Source organism: Asterias rubens, chromosome 4 (genome assembly GCF_902459465.1).
Source record: "Asterias rubens chromosome 4, eAstRub1.3, whole genome shotgun sequence".
Taxonomy (NCBI): Eukaryota; Metazoa; Echinodermata; class Asteroidea; order Forcipulatida; family Asteriidae; genus Asterias; species Asterias rubens.
The window spans coordinates 5,319,010-5,334,246 of record NC_047065.1 but is presented as its reverse complement, the minus strand read 5'-3'; the positions used below and the strand labels follow the sequence as shown (position 1 = coordinate 5,334,246).

At 37.9% G+C, this 15,237-nt stretch overlaps 1 protein-coding gene across 1 annotated transcript; it reads right to left on the bottom strand.

The window, feature by feature from the left end:
• Window positions 1-140: 140 nt before the first annotated feature.
• Window positions 141-14,242, bottom strand: LOC117289265 (cytochrome P450 3A9-like). The gene is made up of 13 exons (XM_033770306.1): window positions 14,059-14,242; window positions 11,771-11,867; window positions 10,217-10,269; window positions 9,552-9,648; window positions 8,431-8,547; window positions 7,482-7,570; window positions 6,209-6,357; window positions 5,237-5,373; window positions 4,731-4,838; window positions 3,601-3,821; window positions 2,803-2,940; window positions 1,766-1,928; window positions 141-1,284 (listed from the first exon to the last, which is right to left on the bottom strand). Exons 1-13 carry the CDS (start codon window positions 14,127-14,129, stop codon window positions 1,210-1,212), a joined length of 1,515 nt encoding a protein of 504 aa, XP_033626197.1. The 5' UTR covers window positions 14,130-14,242; the 3' UTR covers window positions 141-1,209.
• Between the last annotated feature and the right edge of the window lie 995 nt (window positions 14,243-15,237).

The following is a 15,237-nucleotide window of genomic DNA, read 5'->3' as shown; positions in this document are numbered from 1 at the left end:
TTTGGAGACCTTAAAATTAGAATTCGAGGTCACGAAATCAAGCATCTGAATGCACACAACTTCGTGTGACAAGGGTGTTTTTCTTTATTTCATTATTGTCTCGCAAATTCGACGACCAATTGAGCTCAATCTTTCACAGGTTTGCTATTAATGCATATCACGAGATACACCAAATGAGGAGACTGGTCTTTGACAACTTTCAATAGTGTCCAGTTTAAAATGACTATTGTTACTAAGTAGTTTGTTGTTGCTTTTATGTCAATGTTTTAGTTAGACAACAAAAAATAACCTAAACTTAAGAAACATCAATATAAAATGGAGGAAAGTCTATCGTTAACAACTTTAGTAAAACATAAAACATGTTGATGATTTTGTGTGACTTTTAAAGACCAACCCAATAAAAGTTAGAATGTTGATACATCAAACTGAAATATTTATAATTAGTACGTTATATCAAATTTTGATAAAAATAATAATTGAATAAGTTTGTACAACTCGACTGCTAAAGTTTAAAAAGTAAAGTATCAAAACATTATAAATTGAGTAATTAACCATTGTACAATAGAATTTGTAGAACCATTAAACTTCGAAGTAATGCGAAATATGGGTCTTGGGTTCGAATCCAGAGTAATATAACGCCTGTGATTCGTTTGTTTACTGGGCTCGGTATATGTCCAGTGCTTACACATGGCTGAAACCAAAATAAGTTAGTAATCTGGTTAAAAAAAACATCAGAATAAAACAAAGCAACCATGTTAATTACAAAACGATATTGCCAGAAACGTTTCTTAGATTGTGTAATCAAATTTCGGATTTTTCTTTGTGTAAACACACCACTCCAGATTATCGGTGATAACTAAAAAACACTATCACATATTGAAATTGAGTTTCCAAAGGTTTGTTTTATTCAAAAAAAAAATAAAGGCACACATTCCTTTTAAAGGATCGATCTGGGCTTATTTCATAGAGCTGCTAAGCACGATAATTTGCTAAGCATGGAACTTCTCCCTTGATTATAACATGATTACCACACAAATTTGCATTTGTTGCATATTGTATGTTATTGGTATTCAGCTGTTGTTTGCTCATCCTGAAAATCACGTAGAACATCGGTCGGGTTATCCTGTTTTTATCTAGGCAACCATTTTATGCTGAGCATATGTTTGTGCTTAGCAGCTCTATTTCTTCAAGCTCCTCAGAAGATCCTACTTACTTCCTTGGTGAGCAACGAAGATTGAGTTTCTTCGGAGCCAGGAATCCCATTTTACCGAGAGTGGGTGGAATCTGTTTAAGATAAACAAGCATAGATTTATTGGTTAATATTGAGGAGTTAAACAAATTAATATTATGTTTTACAGTGTGTCATGGCCAAGCAAATTAAAGCATCCGACTCGAGTGGCTGGATCATTGGAGTGTAGGTTCGAATCACCACCATTCTTAATGTGTCATTGAGCAAGGCACTTAAAGGCAGTGGACACTGTTGGTTTATTACTCAAAATAATTATTAGCAAACAACTTACTTGGTAATGAGTAAATATGAAGAGGTTGGTAATTAAAAACATATTGAGAAACGGCTCTCTCTGAAGTGACTTAGTTTTCGAGAAAGAAGTAATTTCTTAAAAACTACAAACTCCAGAGGGAGTCGTTTTTCACAATGTTTTGCACTACAAACAGCTCTCCAATGATTGTTAACAAGTAAGTATTTAAGCTAACAACTAGTTTGAGTATTACCAATAATGACCAGTGCCTTCAAACAATAATTTACCTCTGTCTCTGCGCAGACATCAAAGCGATACTGCTGCATCACGCGCACCAGCGCCATCTTGGCTTCCAACAAAGCGAAGCGCATTCCAATGCAATTACGGGGTCCGAAGCCAAATGGCATGTAGGAGCATGGAATGATGGAGTCCTTATTCTCAGCACTGAACCTGGTGGGTAAATAAGCAAGAAAACGGCATGAGGTAGAAATTGAATTTGGGGTGAAAATAGGTGTCGTGAAGTTTTGTTTTCATTTTGTTTTGCATGATGTTGGTGTACATGTATACCGTTTTCAAAGCACACAATCCCCGACTTGGGAACTCTGCCTCCACTAAAACCACCCACTGCCCAACCGGTCTGAGACCAGCATACCGACAGCATTATTTAAGTAAGTAACTTGTTATTTTTGTTTGCAAAAACAAGTGAACCCCTCGAATGAGAGCATCATCGTCATTCTATAGCTTGATTGTTGTTTATGCACCCTCGCTTAAAACAGCAACTCACAAGAGAATACGACGACAAGACAGTTAGTATGAAATTTACTCCGGGAAGCTAGAACCATAGGAAGTTGTATTGCTCTCAAAACGGTCGAGATTGTAAAACGGAGGAAAATATGCATTAGAGGAGTTCCGAAGAGAGGTTGTTAGTGTGTGATAAAGCTGTTTGACTGGCTTTTTGTTCTAAAACCAGCAACGCCAGATATGGTGTGAGAAGAGGCAGGATTGACTGGTTCCACATCATGATCGTGTTTGCGTGAAGGGTTTCAATAAAGTTGACTGTTGAACCAAAAGTTTGAACAGATTAACGTGAACATCTTGAGCTGAACACTTAAACTTGTTTAGATAAATAAGGTATGCTTTGTTGAGTTTAACCTAAATACACTCGGGTGGATTTTACAGAAACATAAATTGAGAACAGTTTTGGTCCTAACGTTTAGGACTGCAGCCTTTAATAAGGCTTGTAATAACATAGAACTAGTCCTATTAATCTCCTTGCGAAATCTACCCATGGTCACTCTTGACCTTGATTAAATAAACTGTTTACCTTTCTGGATCGAATTTGGTTGGGTTTGTCCAATACTCTTCATCATAGTGAAGAGTCCATAGACTGACGAACACATTCAACCCCTTCTCGATAGTCAGTCCTTCATAGGTTATGGTCTCGTTACACATGCGATCAAATCTATAACGAAAATGGTAGGTCATTATTTTTGAGAGTCATTATCTCCCAGTAAAAGATTTCTTTCCATAAACTGGTTTGCCAGGTATATCATAATTTTGTTTGATTTCATAAAATTAGAATCGAATTGAATGTAATAGAACAACAATTTGAAACTTCTTTTTCACGAATATGTTATTAAAATGCAAACCAAAACAGCAATCTTAAAAAAAAAAAAAAAAAAAAAAAGCATCTTAAAGGCAGTGGACACTATTGGTAATTACTCAAAATATTTATTAGCATAAAACTTTTCTTGGTGACAAGTAATGGGGAGAGGTTGATGGTATAAAACATTGTGAGAAACGGCTCCCTCTGAAGTGCCATAGTTTTCGAGAAAGAAGAAATTTTCCACGAATTTGATTTCGAGACCTCAGGTTTAAAACTTGAGGTCTCGAAACCAACCATCTAAACGTACACAACTTTGTGTGACAAGGGTGTTTTTTTTCTTTCATTATTATCTCGCAAGTTCGATGACCGATTGAGCTAAATTTTTTACAGGTTTGTCATGTTATGCATATGTTGAGTTACACCAACTGTGAAGGCTATTCTTTGACAATTACCAATAGTGTCCACTGCCTTTAAGAAATCTCAAACTCTATTTATTTTTGAGTGTAACTATCTTACATGTTTGCTGGCGGGTACATGCGCAGTGTTTCGCTCACCACCATGTCGAGGTATTCCATCTTTGATATGACGTCATAGCCAAGGTTGTCCCTAGTGGGAGTGTGGCTGTCGATCTCGGCCAGAATTTTCTCCTGAATGTCTTGGTTGGTAGCGAGCAGATATGATGCGAAGCACAGCAGGGTGTTGGTTGTCTCATACCCGGCCAGGAAGAATAAGATAGCCTGGAAGTATTACAACTTATATTACTATTTGCTATTAGGATACTTTCTGGGACGATAGGTGGCAGCAGACAAATACCGGGTAAAGTCATTGTTCTTAGAATTGAGCGCATGGTCAGAACTACGTATTACAATAGACCTTTTCGCAATCACCATTGCGCAAGCGCAAACCGTCGAATGAGGTGCAGCTGGTCTAGCTAGTGATCAAATTTGATAGCTAGCTAGACCAGCATGCACCCCATTCTACGTCTATTGTGCGCGTACCGAGTATTTACGATAATATCTATGGAAATTTACCGGATAAGTCTGCTGCCACCTAGCATTGGAAAGTCTCCCATACCAATCAATCAATCAGTCCATCAATCAAAAGTTTTTTAAAGAGCGCCAAAATAAAGTTTGTTCCTAAGTCGATTAGGGCACGATTGAATGGTTATAAAGCCTGCTGGAAATTTGTTTTAGCTTAAATGAGTGGTTTAAATGAGATAACTGAACTGCCGTTTCTGATAATGTATAAGGGAGCCTATTCCACAAAACAAAACAAAAACATTTTCCATGAAATTGATTTCGAGACCTCAAGTTTAGAATTTGAGGTCTCGAAATCAAGCATCTGAAAGCACACAACTTCGTGTGACAAGGGTGTTTTTTACTTCATTCTTATCTCGCAACTTCGACGACCAATTGAGCTCCAATTTTCAAAGGTTTGTTATTTTATGCATATGTTTAGATACACTAAGTGAGAAGACTGGTCTTTGACAATAGCCAAAAGTGTCCATTGTCTTTAAACAGAATTCTCCTAAAATGGTATGACTACGGAGATATAATTACGTAACTTTCCATTGTGAGTGTACACTATGTGGAGTGCTTTATTATTTAGGCAACTATCTCTAGCGAAAAGCGAATTATGTAAATTACCTGTGCCGTGACGTCATCAGTTGACAGAGGTTGACGTTTGCCCGTACCCTTGTCTTCATGCTCGGCATCGGTGTGCGCATTCATCATCAACTGGAGCATATCTATGTTCTTTATTCACATACACATCACGAATTGTTATAGTTAATTGCACAGAAGACGCAACTGGCAACTGCGAAAATTTTCCATTGAAAACACAAAAGAAGTTGCTCACTATTGCTCAAAAGAATACATATTATTTTGAGGGTAAGTTCACTCTTATAAGAGCTAAGATAATCTATGATTAATCCTATCTTGAGTAAGGACGAGGAAACCCGTCCAATGCGTCATGACGTCTACGATAACGGAACTGAACTCGTCCTAAGTCATAAGATTAGTCCAAGATTAAGTATAAAAAAGGTGTGTGCAATCGGCGGCTGGACCCCTTTGATAGTTCTGACCCTGGAATGTAGAGGAGTATATTCTACAAAATTCACTAACTTCAAGTTACAATTCCAAATCAGTTTTACCTTTGAGGCGCCAGCGTTTTCCTCCTTGCGCAATTTACAAGCGGCGTCAGTCACGCCAGTAAAAAATTTCACACTTTCTACATCGAAGGTACCGAAATTGAAATAAGTCAGTAGCGGCCCCGTGGATGGGAAGGCAGCTGAAATAACAAAACAAAGATGTACCATTACATTAAAATGAGCGCGGTTTCAAGAGTTTGTTGAACAAAAGTTTGTTGAAAAAATGTATTTCCTTCACTGCCATAGCTCCAAGGGTTGGTTTATGAAGTTCAGCCGGTGTGTGGTGGCAGGAGATTCTGTCCGCCCCATCATACAACGAACTGCGTACAAACTACTTCTGATAGCGCCCTCTTTTGAAACGACACCGGATTCAGAGTAGACTGGTCCCCTGTATTTAGATAAAGAGAGTCACTGGTCTTCCACTGGATACAGTGATTCCATTAACATAGCGTGCTGTGACGTTAGTTGCTCATCTGTGTTATGATTGGTCCAGTGAGGACTTCCGAGAAGGGTTTGAAGGAGATGTGTAAGGAGCTTCTCAAAGGCGAGAGAGAAAATAAAGACCGGAACAACATTTTTGTTTGAGAAGAACAATAATAGTGTTCGTTCGAACGAAAAATGTATTCGTTCAACAATTATTTTTTTCCCGAACTTTGTTCACTATGTTTTCCCACCTTTGCCCATTTAAAACTTCTAGTTAATGCAGTTGGTTGAATTCATGCGTATGCAAATGCGATATAAGAATTCGACACCATAACCCTGTTTTCACCACTGCGAATGTTTCGCGTGAGTTCAACACATATCAAATAATGTGAGTTACTCGTTACCAAATCTGGTCGTCAAAAATCGTACAAAATGTCGTATTTGCCGTACGTATATAAACCGGGTTACGGCTGAGAGTTAAATTTTCCATAAGGATGTTTAAAAGAAGTGGGAATAATGATATTATAGAACTACGAGCAGTATAATACTCACAGGCAATCATGAATGCCGGATTGAACAGGCTGAAATCAAACGCTTTCTTTGCGTGCTTCACAAACGGGTCGTCTTGATTCTGCTGAGCGTCTACGTTCAAACCGAATCCACACCTAGCGATGGCGTCCATTGTAAAAGCACCGTACAGCCTAGTATTATGTAAGAACAACACATGACTTTGTTAATTGCCAGAAGAAAGGGTGTGGAATGACGAGTGTTCATTTAAGGCACTGGACACCATTCGTAGTACTGTTTTCACCAGTATACACACTTGGTGTATCCCAACGTGCATACAATCACAATATTGTGAACATTTCGACTCAATAAGTCATCGAAGTTGCAATATAACAATAAAGAAAAAACATACTCGTTTCCAAATTGTGTTGAGCTTTTCTGTTAGATGAGTAAAAGGCTTCATGCAGGCCCGAATCATTTTGACATTTTGAGCTATGACCTCTTCCTCAAAAGCTACGTTGAGGGAACCGTTTCTCACAACGTGTTTTGTTTTACCATCAAAAGCAGTCCTGCTCTCTATCGCTCGTTACCAAGTGAGATTGTATGCTAACAATTATCTTGAGTAATCACCAAAAGTGTCAAATGCCTCTTAGACATGCAATACAGACTTTGAATTTCATTTGAATAATTTAACGCCGCGCACCCTAAAAGTTCCGAGTCAAACTTGACATCGATTAAGGTGAGATTGACCCTGTATCTGGGTCAGGCAGACTAGATATCGGGTCAGAGATAGTGACGAGTTGTCATACTCAGATTCAGTGCCATTATCAAATTGAAACAAACACACATTTTTTACCGCCGCTTGCAATACCACTGTGGGTCAACTCCGACAATTGGAACAGTCTTTTTTTTTTTTTTCTTTTTTTTTTTCCAGAGCATACTGATCGAAACGTCGAGTTGAAACCAACGGTTCTTTCCAGAACTACCCCAATTCATTAGAGATAGTCATTACATGGTGTTACCGCAAACCTTTCTATATGGAACAGTCTACCTGCCCAGTGAATGCAGTCACTGCAACCTGATCTGCAATGCTTCCGGAGAGAAACACCACAAACTTTACGACGGGTGGAGCTCACAATCTCACTCAGGACAAGTTAACAATAACATTATCAGATGAGCACCATGTCGACAGCACAGTCACAGCGCGCACGTTGGCAACACACCCTCTTTAGCACAGCAGCAATGCTTTTAGGAGAGTATAGCAACTCAGTATTCAAGATTCATTTTTCTTTTCACTTCTTATAAGCGCAACACTTACTTTCTATAGTCCCCAACTTTGCCGTCTTCCTGGGACTTGCCGATATTAGCCACCAGTGTATCACAAATTTCGTTGATAGTGACTGACATCTAAAAAAGAAAAGAAAAAAAAACAACAAAACAAAACATAATAGAAGTTCAATTTGCCTCGCCGATAACGAATATATCTGTTTTTGCGGAAAGTACCGTGTAGATCGTACTGAAAAACCTCGGTGTTTATACAAAGCATGAAAGACATGGTAAATATTTAAGACAAAACAATTATGGAGCGAAAGTTTAAACACTGGCCCTCGTACAACTATGAAACTTGATCAGTTATTTTTACAAACTGAGATAGAGACACAAATAATAATCACAAACCTACATTTTGCAACTAAAGAGCAGTACAGTGAGATGTCCTCATATCCAATATTGTTTGAAGTTCGTAATTGTCAGGGATTTAAAAACATGAGTAAAAAAGTGGAGATTCATTTATTAAGGACTTTTTGTTTGTGTGTACATGTATTTACTTGCTTTTATGAGCTAGGTCTGGGAGGCGCATCTTTTTTTATGACAGTTATTTTTACTTTTGCCCTTCCCTGGACGGCCTGTGCTTGTGTTATTGTTTTGTTTTGTTTTTGTCCGAATAATGAAAATAATATAAATAAAATAAATACAATAAGTTTAGGTTTCACAGTACTCCAAGTTCAAATTAACTTCCAAAATATTGGTATCCTAAGTTTTTAATTCACTGCTTGAATTGTTTACTTATTTTTGTGTCATATAATTTCAAATGTCACATTATTATATAGACTATTTCAGTAGCAATGAAACGCGTTACTGACGGTACATTTTCTCAGATTGTTTATTCCAATTGCAAAATACTCTTTCCGTGTGGACATATCCGTTCAAGCTGTTGGTACAAATTAAAAAAAGGTACACAAAGCCTGTTAAAACAAAGTCACACTTACAAGTCTCATCTTGGATGCACTAAATGACGGAGTGACGACATTACGAACTTCCTTCCACTCTTCATTTTCAAGCATGGTCAAACCGCGACTTAGGGGCTTTGGGTTTATGGGAAATATCTTTAAAAATAAAGAAAACAGTCAGGTTGAAATGACAGAAACTGTAATCTCCTTTAAAGCCATTCAACGTACACTTACAAATAACTTACACAGTTTACAGAAGGTAATGGTGAAAGACTTCTCTTAAAATATTATTCCATGAAATGCCTTACTTTTCGAGAAAACATTAAAACAATTATCAATTCTCGTTGTCGAGAATTACGGATTTATTTTAAACACATGTCATGACACGGCAAAACGTGTGGAAACAAGGGTGTGTTTTCCCGTTATTTTCTCCCGACTCCGATGACCGATTGAGCCTACATTTTCACATGTTTGTTATTTTTCATATCAGTTGTGATACACGAAGTGTGGGCCTTTGGACAGTACTGTTTACCGAAAGTGTCCAGTGTCTTTAAGACATTGAGTCTTCGCAAATCATCAATGATAGGGTAATTTCAACAAGTAGGGAAGAGCGAAAAAGTGTTTGAGCTCAGCAGGTTGATATTGACGCAAAGGAAACCAGGTGTCTTCCTATTAGCACCCTAGTCTGAAGGTTTTAAAGGCACTGGACACCTTTGGTAATTGTCAAAGACCAGTATTCTCAAACGGTTTGCGAAGTGTGGTACACAAATTTGTAAAGTTCGTTTTAGGCAAGAATTATTAAATGCGTTCAACACGTTTGATTATTGTCAAAGACCATGTGTTCTCACTTAGTGTATCCCATCATAACCATAGCCTGTGCAAATTTGGGCCCATCGTAGTTTTGAGAAAATGATGAAAGAAAAAAACACCGTTGCTGGACGAATTTGTGTGATTTCAAATGGGAATAAAATACTTCTAGCTATTCCCACAATATTTGTTTTATTACCAACAGCTCTACACTGCTCGTTACCAAGTCAGTTTTTAAGTTCATATTTGGTTTTTGAGTATAAGGACCAAACGTGTACCTTCCCTTTAAAAGAAAATGAAAATTAAAAGAAAAAGATAATTGTTTTAAATGTAAACAAAGCAAATAAGCTTACTCTGCGGTTGTAGAAGTTTGAGAAGTTCTTGACAAGCACATTCTTAAGAATGTGTGCATCTGAGATGATTAGGACCGGACGTCTGAAGTCGTACATCCTATAACGTGGATAAAAGTCGGGTTTATTAGAAGTCCTGCATCATAAATTATCTTACATGCAAGTTGGTGTCGTTGTTGTTGCTGCTGTTATATTTGAAAAAAAAAAAAAATTGTTACAAAGTTTAAAAAATATATTTTATCGGTGGTTTTTAACCAACCCTTGACAATCTCATGAACTGTGTTCCATCCCATCGGATAATTTTTGTGTTTTTGTCTCTTGTAGTTAGTATATCACCTTTTTATTTGGCAATGGACATGATTGTCGCTTTTGACTTTTTTTTTTCTTCTCAAACAAACTACTGTCCTTTAAGCTCAAGGGTCAGAAATGACCAGTATTCCATACTCCAAAGGGGGCTGACCCATGGGTCAGATAAACACGGGAACTGGTGCAAAAATGGGATTTGATCCAGATTCTGGGTAATACTATACCGAGAAACGGATCACGCTCACGTGACCCGGATTTTGGAGCGTTGGTTCTGGTATAATAAATCATCACTAGCTTTAAGGAAACTGTATTTTTATTTATGCATGTCTTACAAAAAAAAAAATCATTTTTTTTTTACATACCCGACGACTTTTCCATGTTTCTTAACATAGTCAGTGAATACCTCATGAATCCCCTGTTTCGATAAATAAAGTATTGGAGAGAAATTGTTAATCAACTCGCAGTCAATCATTACTACATCCGATAAAAGTCGTTTACTAATCGCAACAGACGAGAACAATTGCCCTCCCCTCTCCCATCAACGAAACACAACTTCCTAATGTGCACGTTTTCCGTTTGAAGAAAGTACAGTTCAAATGATAATCTTTGTTTAAACTCCAAAAGTAAAACGCCTGGACCTATTTCGAAATTGTAGCACCGATATTGTGTTCAAACATAACATCCTCAAACACAATTAAAAATCGGGTAGAAAAAATGACTCACGCCAAGGGACACATCTAAAACAGACCTATATAATTAAAGTAGTGTAACCCACCGTGAATTAAACCCTCCAAGTGTTCAAACATAACCTCGTCAAACAAACATTAACAATCGCGGACAAAAACGACGACAAGGGCCACATCTTACTAAACATTTAAGTAAACAGACCCATACAAGTAAAGTAGTGTACCCCCCCCCCCCCCCCCGTGAATTAAAGCCTTCATACGATAATGAGGGGCGAACATCTCCAGGTCTTTTGTTCGATCTCGTTTTTGATCGATTTTACGTAAAGAAGACGTACAATCGCGCGCTTGTATGGAGGTCGGTCGTAATTCAAATGTGTTAATACGACCAGGGCTCAAATTCAAAGAGCTGCTCATAGGCACACAAGTTAGCTAGTCATAATGAAATTATGCTTACCAGAACAGGGATACCAGTCAAAATACCATGTCAAATGTACACTGTTTGACTCCTTATCATTTCTGGTAAGCAGACAATTGTTAAGCAGGATTTTCTGTTCAAGCAGCTCTTTGAAGTTCGGGCATAATAATTGCTTGTCAAACTGGCCCTACAGTGATCCATACTTACATTACACTGTTTAAAAAAATTTCGGGTCAGTCTGACCAACAAATAGGTCAGGCCTTCACAACCCGACCCGGGATCTGGGTCAGACCGGTGAGAGGGAGAGAGGGGGGGGGGGTAAATTTAATATGCACCATATCAATTGTTGACATTTCAGGTAATGTTTTTACCTCTAATGTGTTCTACACGATTGTAAGACCTGACCAAATCGTTGCAAGTTGTGTGTGTGTGTGTGATCAACCATTACATTACAAACATGAAAACCTGGGATTAATCCCTTGTTCGTGTCAGGAGAAAATAGTCAACAAAATAATATGCACAATTTCCTGCACCTGAAACACCCTTTGTTAGTGTTTTTATTTTATTTTTATAAACACTCTTCATTAGTGACTACATGTCACCCTTTAAGAAGGAAGTATTTATATACAACAAATCATTCTAGTATAATCTTCACAATCATTGCGCTTGTTTAATAAAACTACACAAGATTGCTATATCTTTACTAATCCTATATCTTTAACCTCGTAAATTGGAAACAATTTACTTTTCCTTTGGACTATATAATCACTAAACTTACTTGTAAAATAATATGAAACTGAACTAATTACACTCACATGACGCCACGCCAGAATGTTTCCAAAGATAGGTATGTAACCGCTAGCAACAGCGATACCTCTTCGCTGGAAGTACTGATGGCACCACCAATCATATCTATTAGTGAACAACGATTACATCAACATTAAACAAAAAAGTGAACTTCATGCAACACACGAAAATTCATATTGGTGACCCAAAATGGTGTACATTTGTTATACCCTGTAAAAGTTGACAAACCCTCCCCACACCAACCAAACGACCCAACCATCACACCACCACCCTCCAAGCCCCCCGCCCCCCTCCCCTCTGAAAAAAATGCAACAATGGACAACAACAACAAAACAAGCAAGCAGACAAACGAAACAAACAAACAAACAAACACACGCCCCAACACACGATCAAAAATAAGGTACAAAGCATTTATACCGGTATAAATTTAACTTCATGGCTTTTGTTCACCGTCTAACATTACCCAGGGACCAAAGGTTGAAAAAACACTCTCAATCACTTTGAGATAAAGCATTATTGACCAACATTCGGAGACAGACAATACTACTATTGATTTATGACCGAGTATCTAAACAAGCAAGGCGATTTGCAGAAACTACATGATTTCAGATTTAGTTTCAAATCCAGATATCTAACTGAAATAAACTAAAAAAAATAATTAACGCTATTAAACAACATGCGGTCTTGACGTGACCCCGCTCCCCTTCCACACAAAATCACCACCTTGACCCACGAACCCTGCTAGCAAATTTGTATATGGCTATACCATTCACCATTATCTTCTTCCTCCATGCTAGCACGCACACACATAGTTTCCCCATGGAGGTAAATAAATAAGTCAGCCAAGCATGACTATCGCAAACAATTACTTCACTTTGTGTTTGTACGAGTATTTATGATGTATATAATAGATGTTAAATTTGCATCGGGGATAAAGAATATTAATTTTTGGTTTTTACCCATACACCGATGTGTGTTAGCACTGTATACTCAGTACTTTCCCGAGTCCTGTGAAAAAATATCACAGGCATGTTACTCGGGTGGGATTCGAACCCACGACCCTTGCAATTCTAGAGCAGTGTCTTACCAACTAGACTACCGAGGTTGTCCGGCAGCTAGAGGCAGTTCGAATCCTATGTTTTGGCAGCGGGTACCGCAACGATATATAATAGATGTTAAATTTGCATCGGGGATAAAGAATATTAATTTATGATGTAATGATGCACAATAACGGGACGACGTACCAATGGATGATAAAACAACAAGGACGATAAAGCTATGGACAAACAGTGCGCACTACACAGGAACCATGTTTGTATCATAGAGTAAGGCTGTCCTTACTCTATGGTAGAATCATGGAGGAATAAATTAGGGTAGAATCATTGACCCTTTCTAAAGCATTGGGTCCACCCATGGTTCACTGATCTGAAAAACGCTTGATGTGGAACCTGAATTATAGGATGCGTTCGTTTAGCTTCCCTGGGTCGACCCCGGTGTGTGGTGTTTTTTTGTCCAGGACGAACGTGGGTGATTAGTTGCACACGTTGGTCCTGGAAAACAAAACCGCCACACACCGGGGCTGACCCAGGGAAGCTAAACGAACGCACCCATAGAAGTCGCTGCATAGGTGCTGTCAAACATGAAGCAATGGTCAAACACAAACATACGTTTAAAACACGAGGCACACAGCTCAAAGGCGACATACATTCCTCCACGTTAGACCGGGCACCTGACTATAAAGTTAACGTGCCAAAGTTTTAAAGCCTCGAGCGGTAAAAATAACTCGTAACACATTTAAAAAACATACAAAAATATCCATTTTGGTTTTATCGTTTTACCCATAACTATACAACGATGTGTTGTAAATACAAACTAATGTTCTTTTTTTTTATTATGAGGGACATTACAACTGTATATCTTTGAAGTTGATTAACGGTTTTTTCCTGATCCAAATTATTATTATGGTTTATTTATTAACTGCACTGACGGCAAAGCAGGCCGAAAAAGTACATTTACAAGTAAAAATAGTTCGTTTAAAAAAGAATATAAATATGTAATTATTTATAAATGTACATGTAAATGACGGGCATCTTAATCTGCTTTATTTTGAATTTGTAATAATATAGCTATAATATAGCAGATTTATGTAATACCCCTCATGAGTTGGATCAGAAAACGGAAACATTTTAAAGGTCTATTGGCCGGTTGAAATCGGAATGGAAGTGACATGGCCTTGGGGTTATAGAAATAACATGACAGAGCAAAGATGGTGATAGTTTGATTGAATTCAACTCACCCCAAAGCTATCGAGATCAGCCCTGCAACCAGCATCAACGTGACGGTAACATCAAACCCGAACACCTCCATCTTGTAAATGATCAACGTGTATACCTTTAATTTATAAATAGGGGGTGACGCTCAGCGCACTTTTGTCAGATCTCCGGGGGTCTACAATGTTCTGAGCACCCTAGTGCTTGCGATGTGCGTATTATACTGTTGCGCGATGCTGATGCAACAAGTACAGCCAGTGACGTTGGCACAAAACACACGGCACAGTGCATTGTGATAAGTTGTATGACGTCAATGTTTATTTTTAGTCTAATTGCTGGACCAGGTTCTCACCTGTATTGCACGATGTGTATGGTGTACATTTGTACAGTGTTAGAAAACGAAACTGATATTTAAAACATATGACCTTATGATGGTTGAATGGAGAGGGCTTTCTGCTCACTGTTTCTCTGAAAAGTAAAATTAACCAATCGTCATCTATATACACGCAACTCTCATGCAAAATTTCGTCAGAGACGAAGTTACTGCGTGGATTCTGAGGATACTGTTTAAAATGTTGTACTGTTGTTGTTTTTTGTTCACTTTGTTCATTGGTTTACTTATTTTAAGAACTGAAAACGTGTGAGCTTTTTGTATATTGACCTGTACTGTGCATGTGAACAATTGCAATGACGCGGCGACGCAAGGAGTGCTTTTTGGAAATTTAACTGGTTTTGGCCGCGCAAATAGAAAATTCTTGTTAGGTAAACTTTTCCAATACAACCAACTCTCCATGTGTATATAAATCATGTCAAGGTTCCATTGAAGATTAATCCTGGTTTATGGAGGATGCACAAACATTGAAACAGGATCAAAGGCATTATTTTGACAAAATACCACTTCCAGGTGACTTTAATATGACTCGAGTCTTTCACTACTTACTTGTGCTATCGGGGTAGGAATTAAAAACAAAAACTAAACATCCATACATGTCCCGTCCCCAACGGCATTTTAACAAAGTATGTTGCCATTGGTGTTAATGTCAATTCAATATGTTAGTGTACTTCACGTCTGACTACTGATTTCTTCTTTGCTACCCCCACCCCTTAAAACAAATAAAAATACTGATAATACAAAATACAAAATAATTAAAGCAATCGAACAAATAAGGTGATAAACAAAAAACAATAATTAAAAGACAACAATT

Excerpts from the sequence above, each read along its gene's own strand:
- LOC117289265 (XM_033770306.1), bottom strand. The coding sequence starts at position 14,129 with ATGGAGGTGTTCGGGTTTGATGTTACCGTCACGTTGATGCTGGTTGCA. Across the intron at positions 4,839-5,236 it reads AAAACGCTGGCGCCTCAAAG|AACATAGATATGCTCCAGTT; the intron begins GTAAAACTGATT and ends ATGTGAATAAAG. Across the intron at positions 1,929-2,802 it reads ACCAAATTCGATCCAGAAAG|GTTCAGTGCTGAGAATAAGG; the intron begins GTAAACAGTTTA and ends TTTACCCACCAG.